General features: G+C 48.9%; 1 protein-coding gene across 1 annotated transcript; it reads left to right on the forward strand.

Annotated features, from left to right (window-relative positions):
• Positions 1–5,259: 5,259 nt before the first annotated feature.
• Gja4 (gap junction protein alpha 4) lies at positions 5,260–7,775 on the forward strand. Its single transcript, XM_057784635.1, has 2 exons — positions 5,260–5,315; positions 6,215–7,775. Exon 2 carries the CDS (start codon positions 6,232–6,234, stop codon positions 7,231–7,233), a length of 1,002 nt encoding a protein of 333 aa, XP_057640618.1. The 5' UTR covers positions 5,260–5,315; positions 6,215–6,231; the 3' UTR covers positions 7,234–7,775.
• Positions 7,776–20,346: the final 12,571 nt, after the last annotated feature.

Below are 20,346 nucleotides of genomic sequence, written 5' to 3' on the forward strand. Positions count from 1 at the left end.
AGGTAGATCTCTGTGAGTTCAAGGCTAAGTCTGGTCTACTGAGTGAGTTCCAGGACAGTCAGGACTGTTTCATAGAGAAATCCTGTCTCCAAAAACAGAGAGAAAGAGAAAGAAAGAGAGAGAGAGAGAGAGAGAGAGAGAGAGAGAGAGAGAGAGAGAGAGGAGAGAGAGAAAGCCCAGCATGCTGGCACCCACGTACACACCCAGCACTTGTGGGGCTGAGGCAGGAGGATTATCAGTTTGAGGACAGTCTGGTCCATGTTGTGAGACTCTCTCAAAAAAAAAAACCAAACAAAACAAAAGGTGTGGTATGAGTTGGAGGTGTAGCTCACTTGATTGAGAGTTTACCTAACATGCATGAAGTCCTGGGCTCCACCTCCAGCCCCCCACAAAACTGAGTACAGCGACACTCCCCCGTAATCCTAGTATTCAGAAGTAAAGGATCAGAAGTTCAAGGTCATCCTCAGCTACACAGAGTGTGAGACCAGCACAGCCACAGGAGACTGTTGAGAGCACAGGAGAGGAACAGGGAAGGGATCTTTCTGTTAGTGAATATGTAAGTCGGCTGTCCTTTATCAAGAATCTAACTCATGCCACATGGCACCCGATTTTCGCCTTCTAGCTTCCAGACCTTCATGAAAGGAACAGTTTGGTTTAAGCCACTGGGGCTCTGGTCTTCTGCTTACAGCAACCCCAGCTAGTTAAGATGACACCCCTTGTCTCCTGCAGCCCCGCTAGTTAAGACACCCTTGTCTCCTGCTCCTGATCCTGGGAGGCCGACTGAAGAAGAACTGGAAACATAGGAGCATTGGAGAGTCGCGTCCACAGATGGGGAGGGAGGAAGCTCAATGGAACCAGGACTCCATCACTGCTGGGAATCACCCTAGGATGATGTCACCAATGGGACAGCAGAAGCAGACCTGTGAAATTGCTGCCAACTGACCATCTACACAGTCTGCATGTGTCACCCCCACAGTTTATTCCCAATACAGCCTGGGGTAGGGGACATGCTGCAAAGCCAAAGTGAGGCCACAGCATTCCTCTGCCCCAAACTTAGATGACTCAGAGAAGTCATCTCTGACAGGGCCTGTGTATCTGCCCCACCCACAACTTACCTCTTCTCCACCTCAACTCTTCATCACCTGCCCCAGCCACAGACTGCCTCACTGCACCTCAGGGAGGAAAACGCAGGCACACCCCTGCCTCAGGGACTTTACACCAGGCTCTCTCTACCTGGACCGCCTAGGCAGCCACAGGACCTCCGTCTTCAGTCAAGGCTCTGCCTTAATGGCAGCTGTCAAAAATTTCTCTTCTACCGGAACTTAAAGCTGGATGCTCTGTGCTCTGTCTCCCTGGCGTATCTGCCCCTCAGCATGAACCACTAACTCATCTTTATCTTATTGTCTTTTCCATCTTCCCAGGGCTAGAAAGTAAAATTCAGGAGGCTAGGGATCTCTTGTGTCCTCCGGTTGCTCGGTGTCTGGACAGTGTTACAGCAAGGCGCTCAATGTGATATGCTGAATTGGTAAATACATCTACAGGCCTGCCGCCCTGCTTTGTGCTGGCAACCTACCCTTAAGAAACTCCCAGCGTAACGGGGAAAGGGGAGGAAAGAAAAATGAAGGCCTTCAATGGGTACCACTTCACGTGGCAAAACGAAAAGTTCTGGAGATCTGTTGCATAGCAACGTGAATATACTTGATACATGTTGAAGCTAACTCGGTTGAAATGGCAGGTTTTATGGTGATAGATGTGTGTGTCCGTGCGTGTGCATGCGTATGTGTGTGTGTGAACATGTGTGTGTGTGTGTCTGTACAATGAGGCCCTCTTACACACACACACAAACACACACACTGCATCTTTGGTAAAGATGTCCTACCAGGCTAACTGTCTAGAATTGTGATTGTGGGGATCTGAAATATTAGAGGTCTCAAGTAAAATTATCTTAGGTTATCTTTAGTCCCCCCCCCAAGCCATGTATTGCCCACCTCTGCATTTGGCCTAACACCCTGTGACAATTAGGTAATATCATTGGAATATACAGACTCCCAGCTTCCACCAACCCAAAGGCTAAGAGCATTCTGATTGCATCTGGGGCCCATAATACAGAATTCCCTGATTTGCCAAGGTTCTGCTGCCTGGTGCTTCTACCAATGTTTTCTTAAAACACTTTGTTCCATTACTATAAAAACTTCATGAAACTGTTGCCTTCCTGGAACACGATATTTGGGGTAACTTAAATATGTGTTCCCAGGCCATGGTCACTCATATTTGGCTCCAGGATAAACAAACCATCTCTTATTCTCTTTGAAATAAGAGCTGTTTTGATTGAGACGCGAGCTCGTATAGTCTAGGCTAGCCTATGAATGACAATTCTCCTCATGAGTGCTGGGACTACTGGTCTATACCATCGAGTCATATGTGTGTGTGTGTATATTAAATCATACGTCATAAAAATTTATATATCATATATTATTCCATATATTAACTACAACTAAAAAACTTTAAACAATGAATTGCAGGGCAGAGGCACATCTACCCCAGCGGAGGCCGGCAAGACTTCTGAGGAGGATGGCATCTGAGCAAAGACCCGAGAGACTGGAGGGATTTTCATGTGAGGGTTCTCCAGGGAGACACAGTGCCATGGACAAAGGCAAGAGCACAGAGACCACATAGCTAGAATAACTGGACAGGCTGACAACAGAGTCACAGAGCGCTGAGGGCACAGGCAGTGGCCAAGGCCTGGAAAGTGAAAAGTGCAGATCTTACCCTGAAGGCGGGAAGGGCCGTAGCAGGGTTTGAAACAGGGCAACTTTATAGCCAAAGTCCTATGAAAATGTGGGGACTGAGTGGAGCAAGGGCCTGGAGGCTAGGAGACCATTCCCGGGTCACTAAGTTGGTGGCAGCCTGAACAGAGCCAGGACAATGGGCGGGGGGGGGGGGGGGGAGGATCTAAAGACATTTCCCTCAGAATGGCTGACTTGGTTGGTCCTTGTTTCTTCCTCTATGAAAGCTCATCTTGGAGTTGGTAAGGAAAGGGTTGGAGGTGGGTAAGGCAACCTTGGCATCACCCCCATGCTCCTCAACTAGCTCCCTTCCCCCCATTTCCCAGGGAACAGGATGAGAGCAAAACCTTCAAAAGAGCTGGGCCCAACCCCAAAGGCAACTCAGCCGAGCAGCTACAGGAGCAGAAGTTGTCTTAGGGGCGTGGTAAGAACAGACCAGACCCAGTTCCCAGGCCCTCAAGGGTCAGAACTAAGTGGGCGCTGTTGTCCCCTTGGGAATCCCAGGAGGCTGGGTTCGCCCTGGCCTAGTCTAGCTCTGAGGGAGAGGAAGGGAAAGGTCTTAGAGGCCCGGAAGGAAAAGCCAGCTCAGTCTGATCCTCGGGCAGCAATCCTGCTTGACTGCAGTCTGAGCCCACCCACTGGCTGCCCCATCCCAGGAGGCACTGGGAGTACAAGGGTAGAATTCTGTTTGGGAACTGGGACTCCCACCAGCTCTGGGCTGCAAACCCACCTGCCACCTTCCTTTTCCTTAGCCAACCTAGACCCTGCCAGTCCTCCGCTCTGACCTCCCTTGGCTTTCCTGGAACAACACAGATCCTTTCTGGCAGGTTTTGTGATGGTTTTGTTTGTTTGGTAGGTTGGTCATACTTACAGTAATGGAGACTGAAACCTTAGGCCCTCACACAAGCCAGGCAGCGCTCTACTACTGAGCTACGCCGTCAGATTTCTTTCAACTTTTAGAGACAATGGTCTTTCTAAACTGCTCAGGCTGCTCTCTCTCTCTCTCTCTGTCTCTCTCTCTCTCTGTCAGTCTCTTGTATCCTAAACTGGCTTCAAATTCACTTTGGAGAAGAGGATGGCCTTGAACTCCTGGTCCTCCAGCCTCCACCTCCTGAGAGGTTACAGGCGTGATTCGCCACACCTGATCTACACACTAGGGCTTTGTAAGTACTGGGCGTGCACTCTACCAATTGAGCTACAGCACCATAGCACTGAAATTATAATCCTGCTGCCTCAGCCTCTCAAGTAGCTAGGATTACCGGCCTGTGCCACTATGCCGGGTTATTGCCTTTGTTATTAGTTGGCTTGTTGGTTTCTTGTTGGTGTGTTTGTTTGTTTGTTTAGACAGGCTCCCACTATGCATTCCAGGTTGGTCTGGAACTCTCGCTCCGCCTATGTTAGCGTCCCAAGTTCAGTGCTTCCAGCACAGAGGTTTCAGGTACTCCCTCAGACCTTCTGGACCAATGGCACACTACATGCTTTGGCTGAATTTCCCATCCGCCTTCCATAGCAGGCATGTTTCTATCCTTATTCTGTCAAGGAAGAATGGAGACATGCCTAAGGGCAGAGAAGGCAACAGAAGTTACCTCCCTACTCTGACAAGGGTCACGTCGGAGTCTCCTAACTCTTCTGGGCTTTAGCACCGGCATCAGGCCTGGTAGCTCAGATGGGCCAGTGGTGCTAATCTGCATTGTCTGGCTTACCCAGTTCTACCACAGAGGACCTCACATTTACACTTTTACTGTTAGCCAGCGGCTTACTTGCTCGGTGGCTGCACCTAGTAGGAGGTAGAGCAGGAAGCCAGGCCTGGCTAGTTTATTGTGGCTTTCCCAGCTGCAAGGTGGGTCCCATCCTTAATCCCACGCCGGTCACTCAAGGTGCAGCCTGAGTGAATGGCAGGCCTCTGCTTGCCTCCAAATTCTCTTAGAAGGCCTCTCTCTCTCCCTTTCAGAGTCATCAGCTGGGATCCAGGTAAATGATAGGAGCTTCTATCCGCCCCCTGTCTTAAAGGACCCTACGGAGTTCCTAGGTGACTTTTGATGGTATAACCCTACCGAAGATTGGCAAAGTCGAGACCCCTAGATCCACCGGATTCTAGGAAGAGGGGAAGTCTCACCCCTCTCCAGTGTGGGTTCAGTGTCTAAGAAGCCTGGTACATTCATGAGCCTCGTCTTCTTACCCCACCCACTCCTCACAGCCTCGGGATCTACCGGCTCTTGCTAAGACCCGCTGCCTACAAAGGACGGGGACTGAACCCTGGGAGATGGCAGTCTGGAGGGTCAGCGCGAAGAAACAAGGTTTCCTTCTCCCGCAACCCAAGAAGCACAATCTGGGCGGGTCCTGGGAGTCTGTCCCACCCAGTCCCCGCCTCCTGCTCCCCAAAGCCCTCCCGCTGGCGTTTCCTGCCCTAAGCCCGCAGCTGCGCTCTATTTAAGGCGTCCAGTGGGAGGCGCGGTCCTGCAGGATTCCCGCAGGCGCAGCTTCGGCCACTGTCGTCCGCTCCACCTGGGCCAACCCCGCAAGCAGGCGGTGAGTTTGGGGAGCCGGGAATACGGATCACTCCACCGCTGGGGGCTGAGGCTTGCTTGTCCCAGGGCGCCGGACACGAATGGAGCCACCAGCGGCGCTCACCTAATCTGCCAGGCTCCGTGCTCAGCGCCCTTCCCTCTTCGTTCAGTGAACCCTTAACGGAGAGATTCCCAGCTAATGAGAGAAAGAAGCAAGATTTGAATGTAGGTCTGGTTGTAACTGCTTTACTTCTAGGAAAAGCACACACACGCACACAACACACACACACACTAACCCATTTTCACACACAGCCTAAAATGCTCTAGGAAACCTTGGGACCTCCACTCTGCTATGGTCATTTCTTTTAAGGGTCTAGAATGACCACACCAGCCTTGGAGGGAAATGGGATGGAGGCAGAGGCTTGGATCAGGTGTGTTCACTAAAGTCGCAGATGGTCTTTTTGTTGGCAGGTGGATCAAATGCCCTGGGCTTCTAAGCCCCTCACCCGATCCTCCCTCACCCCCAGCCCCATGCAAAGATTTAAAAAACGAGGCCCTCTCATTTTAAATGAGGCGCGGGAGGAAGGTAGGAACAGGTGGGAACCTGAAGATGACATCTCGTGCCACCGCGACTGTCTTGGTGTAACCAGCCTTGAGCGAAAGGGAGGAAGGGCAGGGCACAGCTGTATGACCTTGGACAAGTTCCTCCACTGATCTGTTTCTATAGGAACCTCTAGTTAATCCAGACCTCTTTGGGATGTGGTCATCCTTGCCCACTGGCCTGTGAAAGAAGGCGCAAATGTACGATTAGACAAGGACCCCCTAGCACTGGCAGGCCTCCTGTGGGCTTATATCTAGGAGAAGCTGAGAAAGGCGCTGTGCTGCCCAGCTGATGGCTGTCTGACCCCTGTCTTCCCACAGAGAGAGGCTCTGGAAACATGGGTGACTGGGGCTTCCTGGAGAAGCTGCTAGATCAGGTCCAGGAGCACTCGACTGTGGTGGGCAAGATCTGGCTGACCGTACTCTTCATCTTCCGCATCCTCATCCTGGGCCTGGCCGGCGAGTCGGTGTGGGGCGACGAGCAGTCCGATTTTGAGTGTAACACAGCCCAGCCCGGCTGCACGAACGTCTGCTATGACCAGGCTTTCCCCATCTCCCACATCCGCTACTGGGTGCTGCAGTTCCTCTTCGTCAGCACGCCCACCCTCATCTACCTGGGCCATGTCATTTACCTGTCTCGGCGGGAAGAGCGATTGAGGCAGAAAGAGGGAGAGCTCCGGGCACTGCCCTCCAAGGACCCACATGTAGAGCGGGCCCTGGCTGCCATAGAGCACCAGATGGCCAAGATCTCGGTGGCAGAGGACGGTCGTCTTCGGATCCGTGGGGCGCTCATGGGTACCTATGTGGTCAGCGTGCTGTGCAAAAGCGTGCTGGAGGCAGGCTTCCTCTACGGCCAGTGGCGCCTCTACGGCTGGACCATGGAGCCCGTGTATGTGTGCCAGCGCGCGCCCTGCCCCCACCTCGTGGACTGCTATGTCTCTCGACCCACAGAGAAGACTATCTTCATCATCTTCATGCTCGTGGTGGGAGTCATCTCTCTGGTGCTCAACCTGCTGGAGCTGGTGCACCTGCTGTGTCGGTGTGTCGGCCGGGAGATAAAGGCACGGAAGGACCACGACACATCCCGAGCCCAGGGCGCTGCCTCAGACCCTTACCCGGAACAGGTGTTCTTCTACCTCCCCATGGGCAAGGAACCCTCGTCCCCACCATGTCCCACCTACAATGGGCTCTCATCCACTGAGCAAAACTGGGCCAACTTGACCACAGAGGAGCAGCTGACCTCCTCCAGGCCTCCCCCCTTCGAAAACCCAGCCCCTCAGGGTGGCCGGAAGCCCCCTAGTCGCCCCAGCAGTTCTGCATCTAAGAAGCAGTATGTGTAGGGAACTGGGGCTCCTGTCACTCAAGAGAGAGGTCCTGAGAAGGGTGTCTACCTTGGATGCCTCTCAGGCAGCCCCTCCTCAAAGGCACTTTGGAGACAACTAGGCCAGAGAGGCGGACACTTGCTGGACAGAGGACCTGATTACGGGTGGTTCTGGAATACTTGGAGCCTTCGTGATGAACCAAGGGACACTGTGGCTTTCTTTCCAGAACGTGATTCTGCCCTGACGTGGTCATACAGGTGGGGATGCTCCTGGCTAAGGGTGCTATGGGACCTCTGACCCTTTTCACCTAATCCAGAGGGACCCAGAGCCAACTGGACTCATTGGGCCTCTTAGACCGCACACTGGGTTTTCATCACTCCCTGTCCTCCTGGAGAAAAGCTGATGCAGGCTGCTGGCTCAGCTTCATCACCTGGACAGACACGGCCTGCACTGGATCTGGCCCTTTCCGGGGGAACTGATTGGTGTCTTGTTTCTGTCGCTCCCTGTCCCAATGTTTCTGCTTCTAAAATAAACAGGACTCGATCATCCATCAGGTGTGTACTGACGCTGTCCTGGGTGCCTGGGCAGGGAGAGAGGGAGGCAGTTATTCTGCCCAGACTTCCTTTCTTTTTCTAGTCTTCTATCACCTGTCTTTCATCTCTACAGCCCAGCTCTGGTCAGCACAACTCAAATCCTTCCTCTCGACACGGAACCCTCACCACCCTGCCTTTTGAAACACCCTGGATCCTGGCTTCTTTTCACCCATTCCCGTATCCTATCCAGGGTTCTGTTCATCAGCCCATTAACTGGGGGCCAAACAGTGTCTTTTCCCATCCTATCCCATGCCTGTCTGGTACCTCAGTCAACTGTTCCCTGCAATGCGCCCGAGCATGGCTGTCACCAGGACCTTCGTATTCTAAATCAAATTAACTCCAGATGTCCTTCCCTCCTCACTGTGAGCACCTGAGGACTTCTAAAAGGAGGGCTACAGCCTGGTCTAGAAGAGCTAGTTCCAGGACAGGAAACAAAAAGCTACGGAGAAACCCTGTCTCAAAATATAAATAAATAAATAAATAAAAGGAGGGCTAAGGGTAAGCTGTGTGTTTTTCAAACCATTTCTAGTCTGCCTATGAGAAGGAGCAAACCAAGGGCCTGTCTTAGCTCCTGTCCATGTGCCTGACTGGGGAGACTAGCCTGTGGCAGTGCAGAAGGTCCCCTTTCTCCTCTGCCACTCCCTGAAGCCTCTCAGTGTCTAGAGACCTGAGAAGGTCACAGCAAGGTACAGGAAGAACAGCTTTCACACCTAGCTTCTAAGTTTATTGCTCCCACCGGTGCCAGCCATGCAGCCTGGAGTCGATTAAGTCTAAGTCACCATTTTTCTCACCTTTAAAACAACATAACCAGGCCGAGGATGGGGCTCAGTCGATAGAGTTCCTGCCTGGCGTGAACAGAGCCCTGGGTCGGCTCACCAACGTCACATAAATTCAGCATGGTGTTGGATGCCTGTCCTCTCACTCAGCTCTTGGGAGGTGAAGGCAGGAGAATCAGAAGTTCAAGGCCATCATTGGCTATGTAGTGAGCTTGGGGCCAGCCTCGGCTTCCTCACAAAGCACGTGAAATAAAGTAAGCGAACGTAGGTGGCTGCCTGGCTTGGCAGAGTCAAGCAACAAAATTCATTCCATCCCACCCTTTCCAGCAAGGCCAGGAACATACCATCCATCCTCCTCCAGGAAGGCTTCCCTGACTGAACCAGCAATGGCAACTACCAATGGGTCTCTAAACGTTGCCATGGAGACACTTGCAATCCCCCCCCCCCCCCGCTTCTCTCCAGAGGCCCAGATCTGACAGTGAAGTAAAAGATGGGGCTAAGCTGGACACAAAGAAGCAGGCCTGAGCCAGGAGGCTGAGACCCTTCTCAGTTGAGAGGTGGAAGCTCTCAGAGCCACCCTTGTCTGAGTCCCGGAAGCCTGTTTCTGTATCCTCCACCTGACCTAGCTGGGAAAAGTCATGGCAGAGGTTTAACGAAGGTGAGCATCCCGGCCTTGAGCTCACTTTCTCTGAAGTTGGTGTGGGGCCTGGGGTGCGGTTAGGCCTCAGAGAAACAGGCACTGGGGCCTAAACTGGCAGCTACACAAACCCAAGAGCAAAGGAGCCCGGGGTGAGGATGGTGCGGTGGCTTGGGATCCTGTGGTGTGGGGAGGGGCGGTGCGCAAGAAGACTCTGCTTTGCGGTGAAGAGCTGTGAAGAGCAAGCATGGAAGACTCCATCCCACCTGCCTAGCATTGTCAAAGCCGCTGTAACCACGGTAACAAAATACTGGGAAAGGGTGGCCGACGATACATACAAATGTATCCTCTCACAGCCTGACCTGGAGGTCCAAGCCCAGAAGTTTCCGATCCCTTCACACCTTTCTCCTGAATCCTGGTAGTTTTCAGAACATCTTTCTGCAGTTTTTAGGATTCTAGAAGCATCACCCCCATCTCGCAGGCCATTCTCCCTCTGCTTACGTCTCTCTTCCTCCCCCTCCCCCTGTGTGTGTTTGCACGTGTTCATATTGGATTTGATCCAAAGACGTCATTTCAATTTGATTATTTCTAGGAAAGACCCTATTCCCAAATAAGTTTACATTTTGAGAGCCTGGGGTTAAAGACTTCAGCATATCTTTGAAGGAGGACACAATTTGACTCACACCAATACCCTGTTGATCCCTCATTTCCAAACAAGGATCCAGAAGGCCGGGTAGAATGTACTGGCATATGCAAAATTCAGTGGTCTCCTGGGGGGCACGGCTGGACAGTAACTGCACATCATTTGGGTTTTTTTTTTTTCTTCCTTCTTCCCACCCATCCCTCCCCAGATCCAAGACCTAAGTAGTTCTGGGTCCCAGAAAGAGGACCACCCAGGGGTAGGAGACTTGGCATCTGCCACCCGTCTCTCATGCTCACCATGGTTCTGTCCATTCTCTGGGCCTCAGTTTCTTCCCTGTGAAAATGGCTGGGTCGGGTGAGAAATGGGACAATTAGACACAAGGGATGTGTCACAGCCCCCGGTCTGAAGCTCATGAGTGACGTGTTATTTTTCGTGAATCAGAACAGACTCAAGGTTATTTTATGAAAGGATGGATTCCAGGCACTCGGATTCGCCACCACCTTCCTGGGTAGCCAGAGAAGGGCAGGGTTATTCGGAGTACACATAAACAAAGCAGGGAGCCGTGTCAAGCTGGGTGATATCAAAACCGCTTCTTGATTTATTTGTGCTGGCTGACTGGACACCAGGTTGCTGATCTGTGATTCTTTCTTGTTTGTCTTTGATTTTTGTTGTTTGGTTTGGTTTCTGTGATCCAGGCTGACCTGGATCACGCATGGTGATCCACCACTGAATTAAAACCAAGTATAAGAAACGTGTAAGAATTCCACAGTGAAACCCACGAATTTGTATGTTAACTTAAAAAATAAAAGATATGGCTGGACACGGTAGTGCGACGCGGTTAATCAATCTGCACTCTCCTGGCAGAGGCAGGCAGATGTCTGAGAATTCTAGGCCAGCCTTGTCTACAAAGCAAGTTCCAGACCAGCCAGGTTCAGCTCCCAGCACCAACATCAGGCAGCATAGTGAGTTCAAGACCAGTCAGGTTCATTTCCTAGCATCCACATCAGGTACAACTTCGATTCCAGGAGATCTGACCCCTCCCTCTGGGCTCCACGGGTACCCCCACACACACACAAATAAATAAATAAATAAAATATATATTTAAAGTCATTCCTTTTCATATTCTTTCATGCTTATGTTCAGATAAAATCAGAATAACAGTGTAGCCCTGGGTCTGTGTTCTGCCTTTTCCATTTCCCCTCTTATCATGAAATGCCTTTGGAAGCACAGCTTATATCGTGGGCTCTATCAGTAGCCCCTTAAGCAGGACCCCAGAATTGGACGTCTTGATGCTCCCAACTCACCCTCTTCTGTGCTAAAGGACACTGTGACCGTGATGCTGCAGGCACGCTTTCCCAGTCCCTATTTCTTTGAAAGAAAGATGTTCCAAGAAGTGCAGGGGAGGGAAGGGCCAGAAGCTATGAAACCATAAACTGAAAGAAATTTAGGGGCTTTCTTTCTGGTAATGAAAGTAAGTCATTGTGGATGATCCAGAAATACGGACACACGATAATTACGGGAAGTGACAACAGTGACCTCCGCGTGGGTGGACATGGTGCTGTCCCAAAGGAGAGTAATCCAGGGGAGCCAGGGATCCCCTTCTCTATGGATCTAGAGTGGCTGCTCCTCCCCCACACTAAGGAAAACTGGACATTCGTTCTCTAAAGGGGATAAAGCTGGGAGAAACACCGTGGCTGTGAGGATGCGAGATAATAATGTGCCCAATGGGGAGACGTCACCATCCGTGCTCTTTTGATCACAGAACATTGGTTGACAAACAAAGCTAAAGGTAGAAGAGCTAACCCAGTCTGGAGGGTGCAGAAGCCTGCAGAGAGGTGCGAGGGGCAGGGGGTTGAGGGTCTGAGAAGAGCTGTGGAGGGCATTCGGGGCTTGTGCCCTGAAGAAGCAGCAAGGTTGATAGATTTCTTGTTCAGAAATGTGGTGTTTTATTTTTAATCTGTCATGTAGCCTAGACAGGAGGCAGCTTACTATTTTGTTGAGGGTGACCTCGAACTTCTGATCTTCTTACCACTGCCCCCATTCCAGTGCCTGTATGACAGGCGTGCTATACCTATATCAAGGTTGGTGGTGATGGTGTGTGTGTGTGTTAATTCTAAATGTGTATACTGAAACTTTCACTATGTAGTCATTGGCTAGCCTGAAACTCACTCTGTAGACCAGGCTGGCCTCAAACTCATAGAGATCTGCCTGCCTCTGCCTCCTGAGGACTGGGATCAAAAGCATATACCACCATACCTGGTCTAGTTTTTATTTTTACTTTTTTATTTATTATTTTGCTTTGTTTTTTGAGACAAGGTGTTCCCTGTGTAGTCCTGGCTGTCCTGGAACTTGCTCTGTAGAACAGGCTGGCATCAAACTCACAGAGATCCTCCGACCTCTGCCTCCTGAGTGCTGGAATTAAAGGCGTGCACCACCATCTCCCGGCTAGTTTTTTTATTTTTAATTTTGTAAATGCATAAGTATCTGTGTGTGTCCATGTGCCTGTGCGAGTACAAGTGAGGCAGAGACCAGCGGGTCAGATCCCTTGGAGCTGGAGAACAGTTGTAAGCAATCTACCATGGCCTGGACTTGGAGATACATACATACATACATATATATATATATATATATATATATAATTTTTATTGAGCTCTATATTTTTCTCTGCTCCCCTCCCTTCTTCTCCCCTCCCCTTCTATCCTCTCCCATGATCCCCATGTTCCCAATTTACTCAGGAGATCTTGTCTTTTTCTACTTCCCATGTAAATTAGATCCATGTATGTCTCTCTTAGGGTCCTCTTTGTTGTCTAGGTTCTCTAGGGTTGTGAATTGTTGGTTGGTTTTTCTTTGCTCTATGTCTAAAAGCCACTTATGAGTGAGTACATATTATATTTGTCCTTCCAGGTCTGGGTTACCTCACTCAATATGATGTTTTCTAGATCCATCTATTTGCCCGCAAATTTAAAGATGTCATTATTTTTTTTCTGTTGTATAGTACTCCATTGTGCAAATGAACCACGTTTTCTTTATCCATGCTTCAGTAGAGGGGCATTTAGGTTGTTTCCAGGTTCTGGCTATGACAAACAAAGCTGCTATGAACATAGCTGAGCACATTGGACTTGGATCTTCTGCAAGAGCAGTGTGCTCTCACAACCGCCTAGCCATTTCTCCATCCCCCAAGGTTGTTTTTGATATGTTCTGCCATGTGCTTTCAAAAAACTATATGTGTATGCATATGCACATGATGCCCAGACATCCATGCAGACAAAACACCCACATATATAAAATAAATCAATTTGAAGAGGTCTGAAGCTGGGATCCTTCATTGCTTCCATAAAGAAGCACTAGCTGAGGAGGACGGAGTCCTCACTAGTCTCAGAGTTGTCTGGTGTCTTGAACTTAAAAGCATCCAGAACAAAAAAAAAAAAAGTTTGGTTTACAAACATCTACCTTATGGTTGCTTGGTTTGGGTTTTGATTTTGACTTTTTTGAGAAAGGGTCCACACTGCACTCCAGGCTGTGTAGCCGCATGTCTGTATGCATGCATCTGAGTGCTATGACCTTGGAGAGCAGAGGTACTGAACCCAAACCAATTCTCTTGCCTCAGCCTCCCCAGTGCCGGGATGTAGGCATGTGCCCCCACACCCAGCCAGTCTGTGGTGCTTTCTTCTGGTATATTCAGTATAAATTTTTTCTCACTGTGCTCTTTTGTCTCAAGATTTAATTCCTGAGTAGTCAGATTTATTAGTTTTTTTTCCAATAATTTTATGACTTAGAAATGCACCTGGCATCTATCCGTGCGTATTATTAGGTGAAACGCTACTTTTGCCCCTAAATAACTCAGAGTCCCAGAAGTAATTACTGGGTAACTTTCTGCACTGATGTGTGATGTCTACAGTACTGTAGTGTGTGTGTGTGTGTGTGTGTGTAAGGTTTTTGCTACATTTACTTATTTGTGTGTGCACACACATGCACATTTATGAGTAGGGGGAGGCAGTCCTGCCGGACACCAGGGTGTCAAAGGGTGACTGAATGAGAGTCATTCTCTCCTTCCACCTTGTGGCTTGCAAGGCTAGAACTAAAGACATCCGACGTGGCGGCAAGCACCTTTACCCTCTGCTGCGTCTGTAATCTATATCTTTATACATAAACTAGAGCTCTGCCTCGCGGATCTACCACTGTATTCACCACTCCTTCTCTTCACTGGTGTAAGGCGGTGATGCATCTACTAAACCCCAGGCTTCATCTGAGTCATTTGAATCTCCAGAACCAATAAGATGCCGATTGGCATCAGAGCCTAGGCAGCCTTATCTCATCACACCATATATCCTTGTTTTGTTCAGGTTCAATTAAAAGTCCTAAATAAAGCTGTTCCCTGGCTTCTGTGTGTGCCCCGTGGGGGAGGTTCGCAGCCAGGACCTCCCTGGTTCCCAGCTGAAATCCCTGAGGCTTTCACAAGTAACCTGCGCTCCGTATGGGCTGGCACAATCTGAAATCTGGGCAATGAGTGGGGACACCTGCAGTAATTCAGCATCATCACCTTCGCTTCAGCTCACAGGTCCCACTGACAAGAGCTGTCCTCTTGAATCGGGACCCTGTCAGCCAGAGCATGCGCTAAGAGCTAAGCCGACCTTTGCTCAGTCAGGTTTACCCTGCACCTGGAGAATCCAAGGAGCTTCATTCACTTATGTGGCATCCCTGGTGGGGATGGTGCTGGGCTCCTAGCCTGTATGGTAGAGACTTTGAGGGTTGATCTTCTCATGCTCTTCTCAGAGGAAGGGGCAGGAAGGGGTGTGTGTGTGTGTGTTTATGACAGGGTCTCAACCAGGCTGTGGTGGCACACCCCTTTAATCCCAGCACTTGGAAGGAAGGAATTCATCTAGGAAGCAAGAATGGCACGGAAAAGGGCAGGCGACAGGAACAACTTAGGAGTAATAGTGTAAAAACAACCAAGGCCCAGGAGTCCACTAGGTCGGTAGAGTGCCTTTCTAACATGCATGAAACCCAGGGCTCGATCCACATAAAAACCAACCCTACTGGTACAGGCCTGTCACCCCAGCACTCAAGAGGCAGAAGCAGGAAGATCAGAAGTTCAAGATCATCCTCAGCTACATACTGAATTAAAAACCAGCCTGAGCTACATGAGACCCTCATGTGGATCCTCAAAAGATGAAAACCAAATGTCACATGTCTTCCCTAACAAACACCCTCAAAATGGATCATATGCCTACAATAAAATGTAAGGCACATTGATTTGTTGTGATCTTGGATTAAGCAAAGATTTCATTTAATATTAATACAAATTTTCTGGAAAAAAAGAGAAAATGTTGTGAAATATACCTTCATTCAATTTAATGTGATTTCCTGGGGCCTGGCAGTGCAGGACTGTCATCCCAACAGCTCAAGAGGCTGAGGGAGGAGGATAGGAACTTCAAGATCAGCTCAGGCTACTTAGAACGACCTTGTCTTAGCCAGGTGGTAGCAGTGCACTCCTTCAATTCCAGCACTCAGGAGGCAGAGGCAGATGGATCTCTGAGTAGCCAGGACAGCCAAGGCTAGACAGAGAAAACCTAAAGAAAAAAAAAAAAGACAGGGTTTCATGTACTTCAGACTGGTCTCCAACTCATCCAGGACAACTTTGAATTTCTGATCCTGCCTATGCCTCCTGAGTGCTAGGATTAAGTGTGGACCACCATGCCTAGTTTATGTGGTGTTGAAAATGGAACCCAAGGCTTCGCAGCTGCTGTGCAGGCACTTCACAAGTTGGTCTCCATCTCCAGCCCTGGTTTCGTCTTTTGAGACTGAATCTCATATGATCGTGAACTCACAATCCTCTTGTCTCAGCCTTGTAAGCACTAGAATTATAGGTATGTAGCATCACATTGAGGTAGGTTTTTATTTTTTTCCCAAGGCAGGGTTTCTTTGTAGCTTTGGAGTCTATCCTGGAACTAGCTGTTGTAGACCAGGCTGTTCTCGAACTCACAGAAAAGGTAGGTCTTTATTGAGGGGGAAATACCTATTTCAAAAAGACTATAGGAGCTGGTAATGTAGTTTTACTGGCAGAGAACCTACCTAACATGTGCAAGGCCCTGTGTTTGATCCCAAGAATTAGGGACATGGAAATAAAATAATAAAACACTGGTCGGTAGTGGTGCATGCCTTTAATCCCAGAACTTGAGAGGCAGAAGAAGCAGGTCTAAGGTCAGGTTTAAGTTCTGAGTTTAAGGTCAGCCTGGTCTACAGAGTGAGTTCCAGGACAGCCAGGGCTACACAGAGAAACCCTGTCTTGAAAAACCAAAAAACCCAAAGCAAAGCAAAACAAAAAGAGTAAACACCTCCCCCTCTGCTCTGCCTCACCTCACAGAACGGGAAGCAGATGAGCAAACGCTGGTAGAGAGCCGAGGTTGTGAGGACCTGGATGTGCTGAGCTCCAGAAACCCTATCAGTCCAGCTTGGCCATGACCCAAGAAATCTCTAAAATCAGAAACAAGAACTCTCCAGAGACCAGAGGATGAATCCCAGGCAGGGGAATGAGGGCCACAGTCAGGAAGCCAAGCCCAGTGCAGGCCTCATAAAGCTTCCCCCGTGGGGCTGCCCAGGAACCACACTAGATCAGAGGGACAAAAGCCAGGCTCTAACCGTGCAAAGGGCAGCTTCGGCCCATGGTGGCTGATCTCTGCCAAGGGCAGAGCACTAAACCAATAATACTGAAAAGCTCAGAGGCCCCCAGAAGAACAGAGAGATAGCAGGACCTGCCTAGAGTAGAGAGGGCAAATTCTCAAGACTGAGAACTCTATCACCAGCACAGCCACAGCCTTAGTAGAACATCCGCCATCGTTTCCCAATGGTGCTACGCATACAGTTAGATTTCAGTATTATGAGGTGTTTGCTGAGATATCGTCTAGCGTAGCCCAGGCTAACTTGAAGCTTGCAAGGTAGCCAAGGATGAACTTGAACTTCTGATCCTACTGCCTCTATCTTGAAAGTGCTGGGGTGATAGGTGTATGCTATCACGCCTGGTTTAACATGTATTTTTTTGTTGTTGTTTTTGTTTTTTGTTTTTGTTTGCTTGTTTGTTTTTTTGGTTTTTCGAGACAGGGTTTCTCTGTAGCTTTGGAGCCTGTCCTGGAACTAGCTCTTGTAAGTCAGGCTGGACTCGAACTCATAAAGGTCTGCCTGCCTCTGCCTCCCGAGTGCTATCATGTATGTTTTTTAGAAGGCTGGAAGGATAACTCAGTGGTTAAGAGAGAACCCAAGTTTGGTTACTAGCATGCACATCAGACAGCTCACAACTTTTTGTAGTTTTAACTTTAGTTCCAGAGGAATCTGAACTCTCTTCTGGCCTCTTTGGGCACCTCATTCTTATGTATGCACACATGTACACACACACACTGCACGCATATGCATGTGCACATACACAAGCACACTATACATATGCATGTGCATTTGTGTACACACATGCACACATTAACACACTGCACTCATATACATGTCAACATATACACATACACACACATTGCATGCATATGCATGTGCACATACACACACAAGCACACTACCCTCATATGTAATGCAAGTGCACATGTACAAACACACACATTAATACACTACACTCATGCATGTGCACATACACACATAAGCACATTACACTCATATTCCACGTGTGCATGTATACACACATAATTTTAAAATGAAATCTAATCTTTTTAAAAGGCGTTCTGTGGGGTAAGAGATAGAGCTTAGTGATAGAGCTCTTGCCTAGCACCTGCAAGACCTAGGTTTGTTTCCCACCACACACACCAGTAAGCATTGTAAACAAAGATTTTTTTTGCCATTCTACAGATTCATTACTATTTACTGTGCCACAAACCTCAAAAACTGCAAGCAACTCTGGTTTCTCAGCAGCTGAAAGTATTTGAAAGAAGTCTGCAAACGGGACACCAATCCTGGTGTCCTAGGTGCCCAGGCCTTGTTCTCCACTCCAGGAATTCCCTGAAGACCCCACCACGAATCTCAAATGCCAAAAATCAATCCCTACAAAAGCAGCATTTTCTGGACCAAGAACCTGGGTCCATTAAAGTGAGTAGAATTTAGGTGAACTGGGTCAGAGCTTCTGACAGAGCCCAGGGGAAACCCCTGCAAAAGAATGAAGCCTGTAGGCCTGGATTTGCAGAACATAGAGAAGGAAAGGTCGAGAGAGCTATTCCATCTCCAATCAGTACGGACTAGAACTTCAAAGCATAGCAGGAAGCACAGACCAGGGACACCTAAAGAAAAATAGGATGGGTAGAGGCAGGAAGGGGTGACAGACAAGGAGCCATCACCTACAAGAGAATCATCTCTGGGTTGGCAGATGTCACTAAGACATCTGAGCCCCTTCCTGTTGGAGAGGAGGTCCTAAAATAAAGTCGGAGGCAGAGCAGACCCCCTACGATGAAAACCAAGGATGATACCTTTTACCTGGAACCTAGCAACTAGGTGCAACCACGACCCGTTCAACCAATCAGCCCTACTACGTAGACTATCTGGGAAGTGAAAGGCACAGAGTGGGGAGAAAGAGGTCAGGAATACGATGGTGCCTGTACAGGGACTACAGACTCCAGGAACACAGCAGGACGGGGGCAGCCATAGCCATCTCTCCAGCCCCCAAAAGAACGTTTCATAGAAGACAAAAACAGGGTTATCGGATGAAATGAAGACTGATATATAAGGAGTACTGAGGTAGGGAAAAAAGATCCAGAAAAAAAAAAAAAGGACATTTATGGAGCAGAACAGAAGCTGGTGACAGAATCCCCAATTCCTCCTTCTTTTATGTAAACCAGTGTAGACTAAGCTGACCTTGAACTCACAGAGATAGCCAGCCAGTACCTCCCACTGCCTTCTGCGGGCTGGGATAAAAGGCGAATGACACCATACCAGGTCCAAAATCCCCCTTCTACCAGAACTGTTGGGCATACATCTACAAACAACTTTTCACGTGCGTAGCTGAGCATAAAAGAAAGCACAAAACTAAAGAGGGAACTCAGGCTGAGGAAATGGCTCAGAGCTGATGGAGCTTTTGTGAAACCCTGGGTTCCAGTCTCAGCACCAGTAAACCAGGTATAGTGGCGCACGCCAGTAATCCTAGCCCTTGGGAGGTAGAAGCCAAGAATAAATAAGACAAAATAAGTAAAAAGCACTGCCGTATCTGAACACAAGCCACAAGAAGGAAACAGGAAAGCAAATGGAATGTGCAAAGGGTATTTTTGCTTTTCTCTTTTAGTTGTTGTTTCTTGACAAGGTCTCATGTAGCCAAGACTTACTGGGGGGAGCTCTATAATGTGGGAATGGCCTAGATTTCCTGATCCTTCTGCCTCCACCTCCAAAAGACTAGGGTTCCAACTGTGTACACCACTCTCTGTGTATCTGCTTAACTGTACTGTCATGCTCTTTGTGTGTGTGTGTGTGTGTGAGAGAGAGAGAGAGAGAGAGAGAGAGAGAGAGAGAGAGAGAGAGAGAGAGGGTCTCACTGTGTAGCCCTGGATATCTCAGAACTCCCCCATGTAGACCAGGTTTTCCTCAAATTCACTCTGCCCCTGATCAGAGAGTGTTGGGATTAAAGTAGTGTGCCACCACACCTGGCCTGTTACACTCTTGAATTCTGATGCAGGAACACCGAGGCCAATGACATGGGGAGAGAGTGACCAAGAATCACACCTAGACTAAGCTGTAAGAAGCCTCAAGGGTAGTGGTTCTCACCCTTCCTAATGCTTAGACCCTTTATTACAGTTCTTTATGTTGTGGTGACTCCCCCAGCCATAAAATTAATCCATTGCTTCTTTGTAACTGTATTTTTGCTACTGTTAGGAATCGTCAGGTAAATATCTGATTTGCAGTCTCTGTGGGGAGCTGAGACCCACAGGTTGAGAACTGCTGCTCTTGGTGAGCATGTAACATTCACCTGTAATCCCAGCACATGTCATGAGGCTGTATATCAAGACACTGTCTCAAAAAAAAAAAAAAAAAAAGAGGAGGAGGAGCCACCTCAGGTGCCTCAGTTTGTCCTTTTATCTCCCTGTAATCCTGCAGACTCCTCCAGAAGCAGAGCTGCCACACTGACTGCAGCCCTGCAGGGAGACAGAGCCATGCTCACAGACATGGTGTCAGCAGCTGCTCCAGTCAATCCTCAGAGAACCCAAAGAACAGCTGGTTCCTCTCCTAGGCCACTGGTTGTTTGGGGGTGGGGCAGGGTATCACACTGTTGCGGGAAAAGCCATAGCTATGATCAAGCATGTTTCAAATGGTTAGGAGAATAACTACAAAGGAGTGAAAATGGGGCTGGGGATACATTTCCATGGTAGAGCAAGGCCCTGGGTTCAAACCCCAGAACCACCCCTACCACTCCCCAAAAGAGGAAAAGTATACTGTTAAGAAGAAAAAAAAAGAATCATTCTTTTTACAGAGAGAACTAAATCTAATATAAAACTGATGGAGACTTGTGCT

Source organism: Chionomys nivalis, chromosome 11 (genome assembly GCF_950005125.1).
Source record: "Chionomys nivalis chromosome 11, mChiNiv1.1, whole genome shotgun sequence".
NCBI lineage: Eukaryota > Metazoa > Chordata > Mammalia > Rodentia > Cricetidae > Chionomys > Chionomys nivalis.

Coding starts and splice junctions, on each gene's coding strand:
- Gja4 (XM_057784635.1), top strand. CDS start 6,232: ATGGGTGACTGGGGCTTCCTGGAGAAGCTGCTAGATCAGGTCCAGGAG.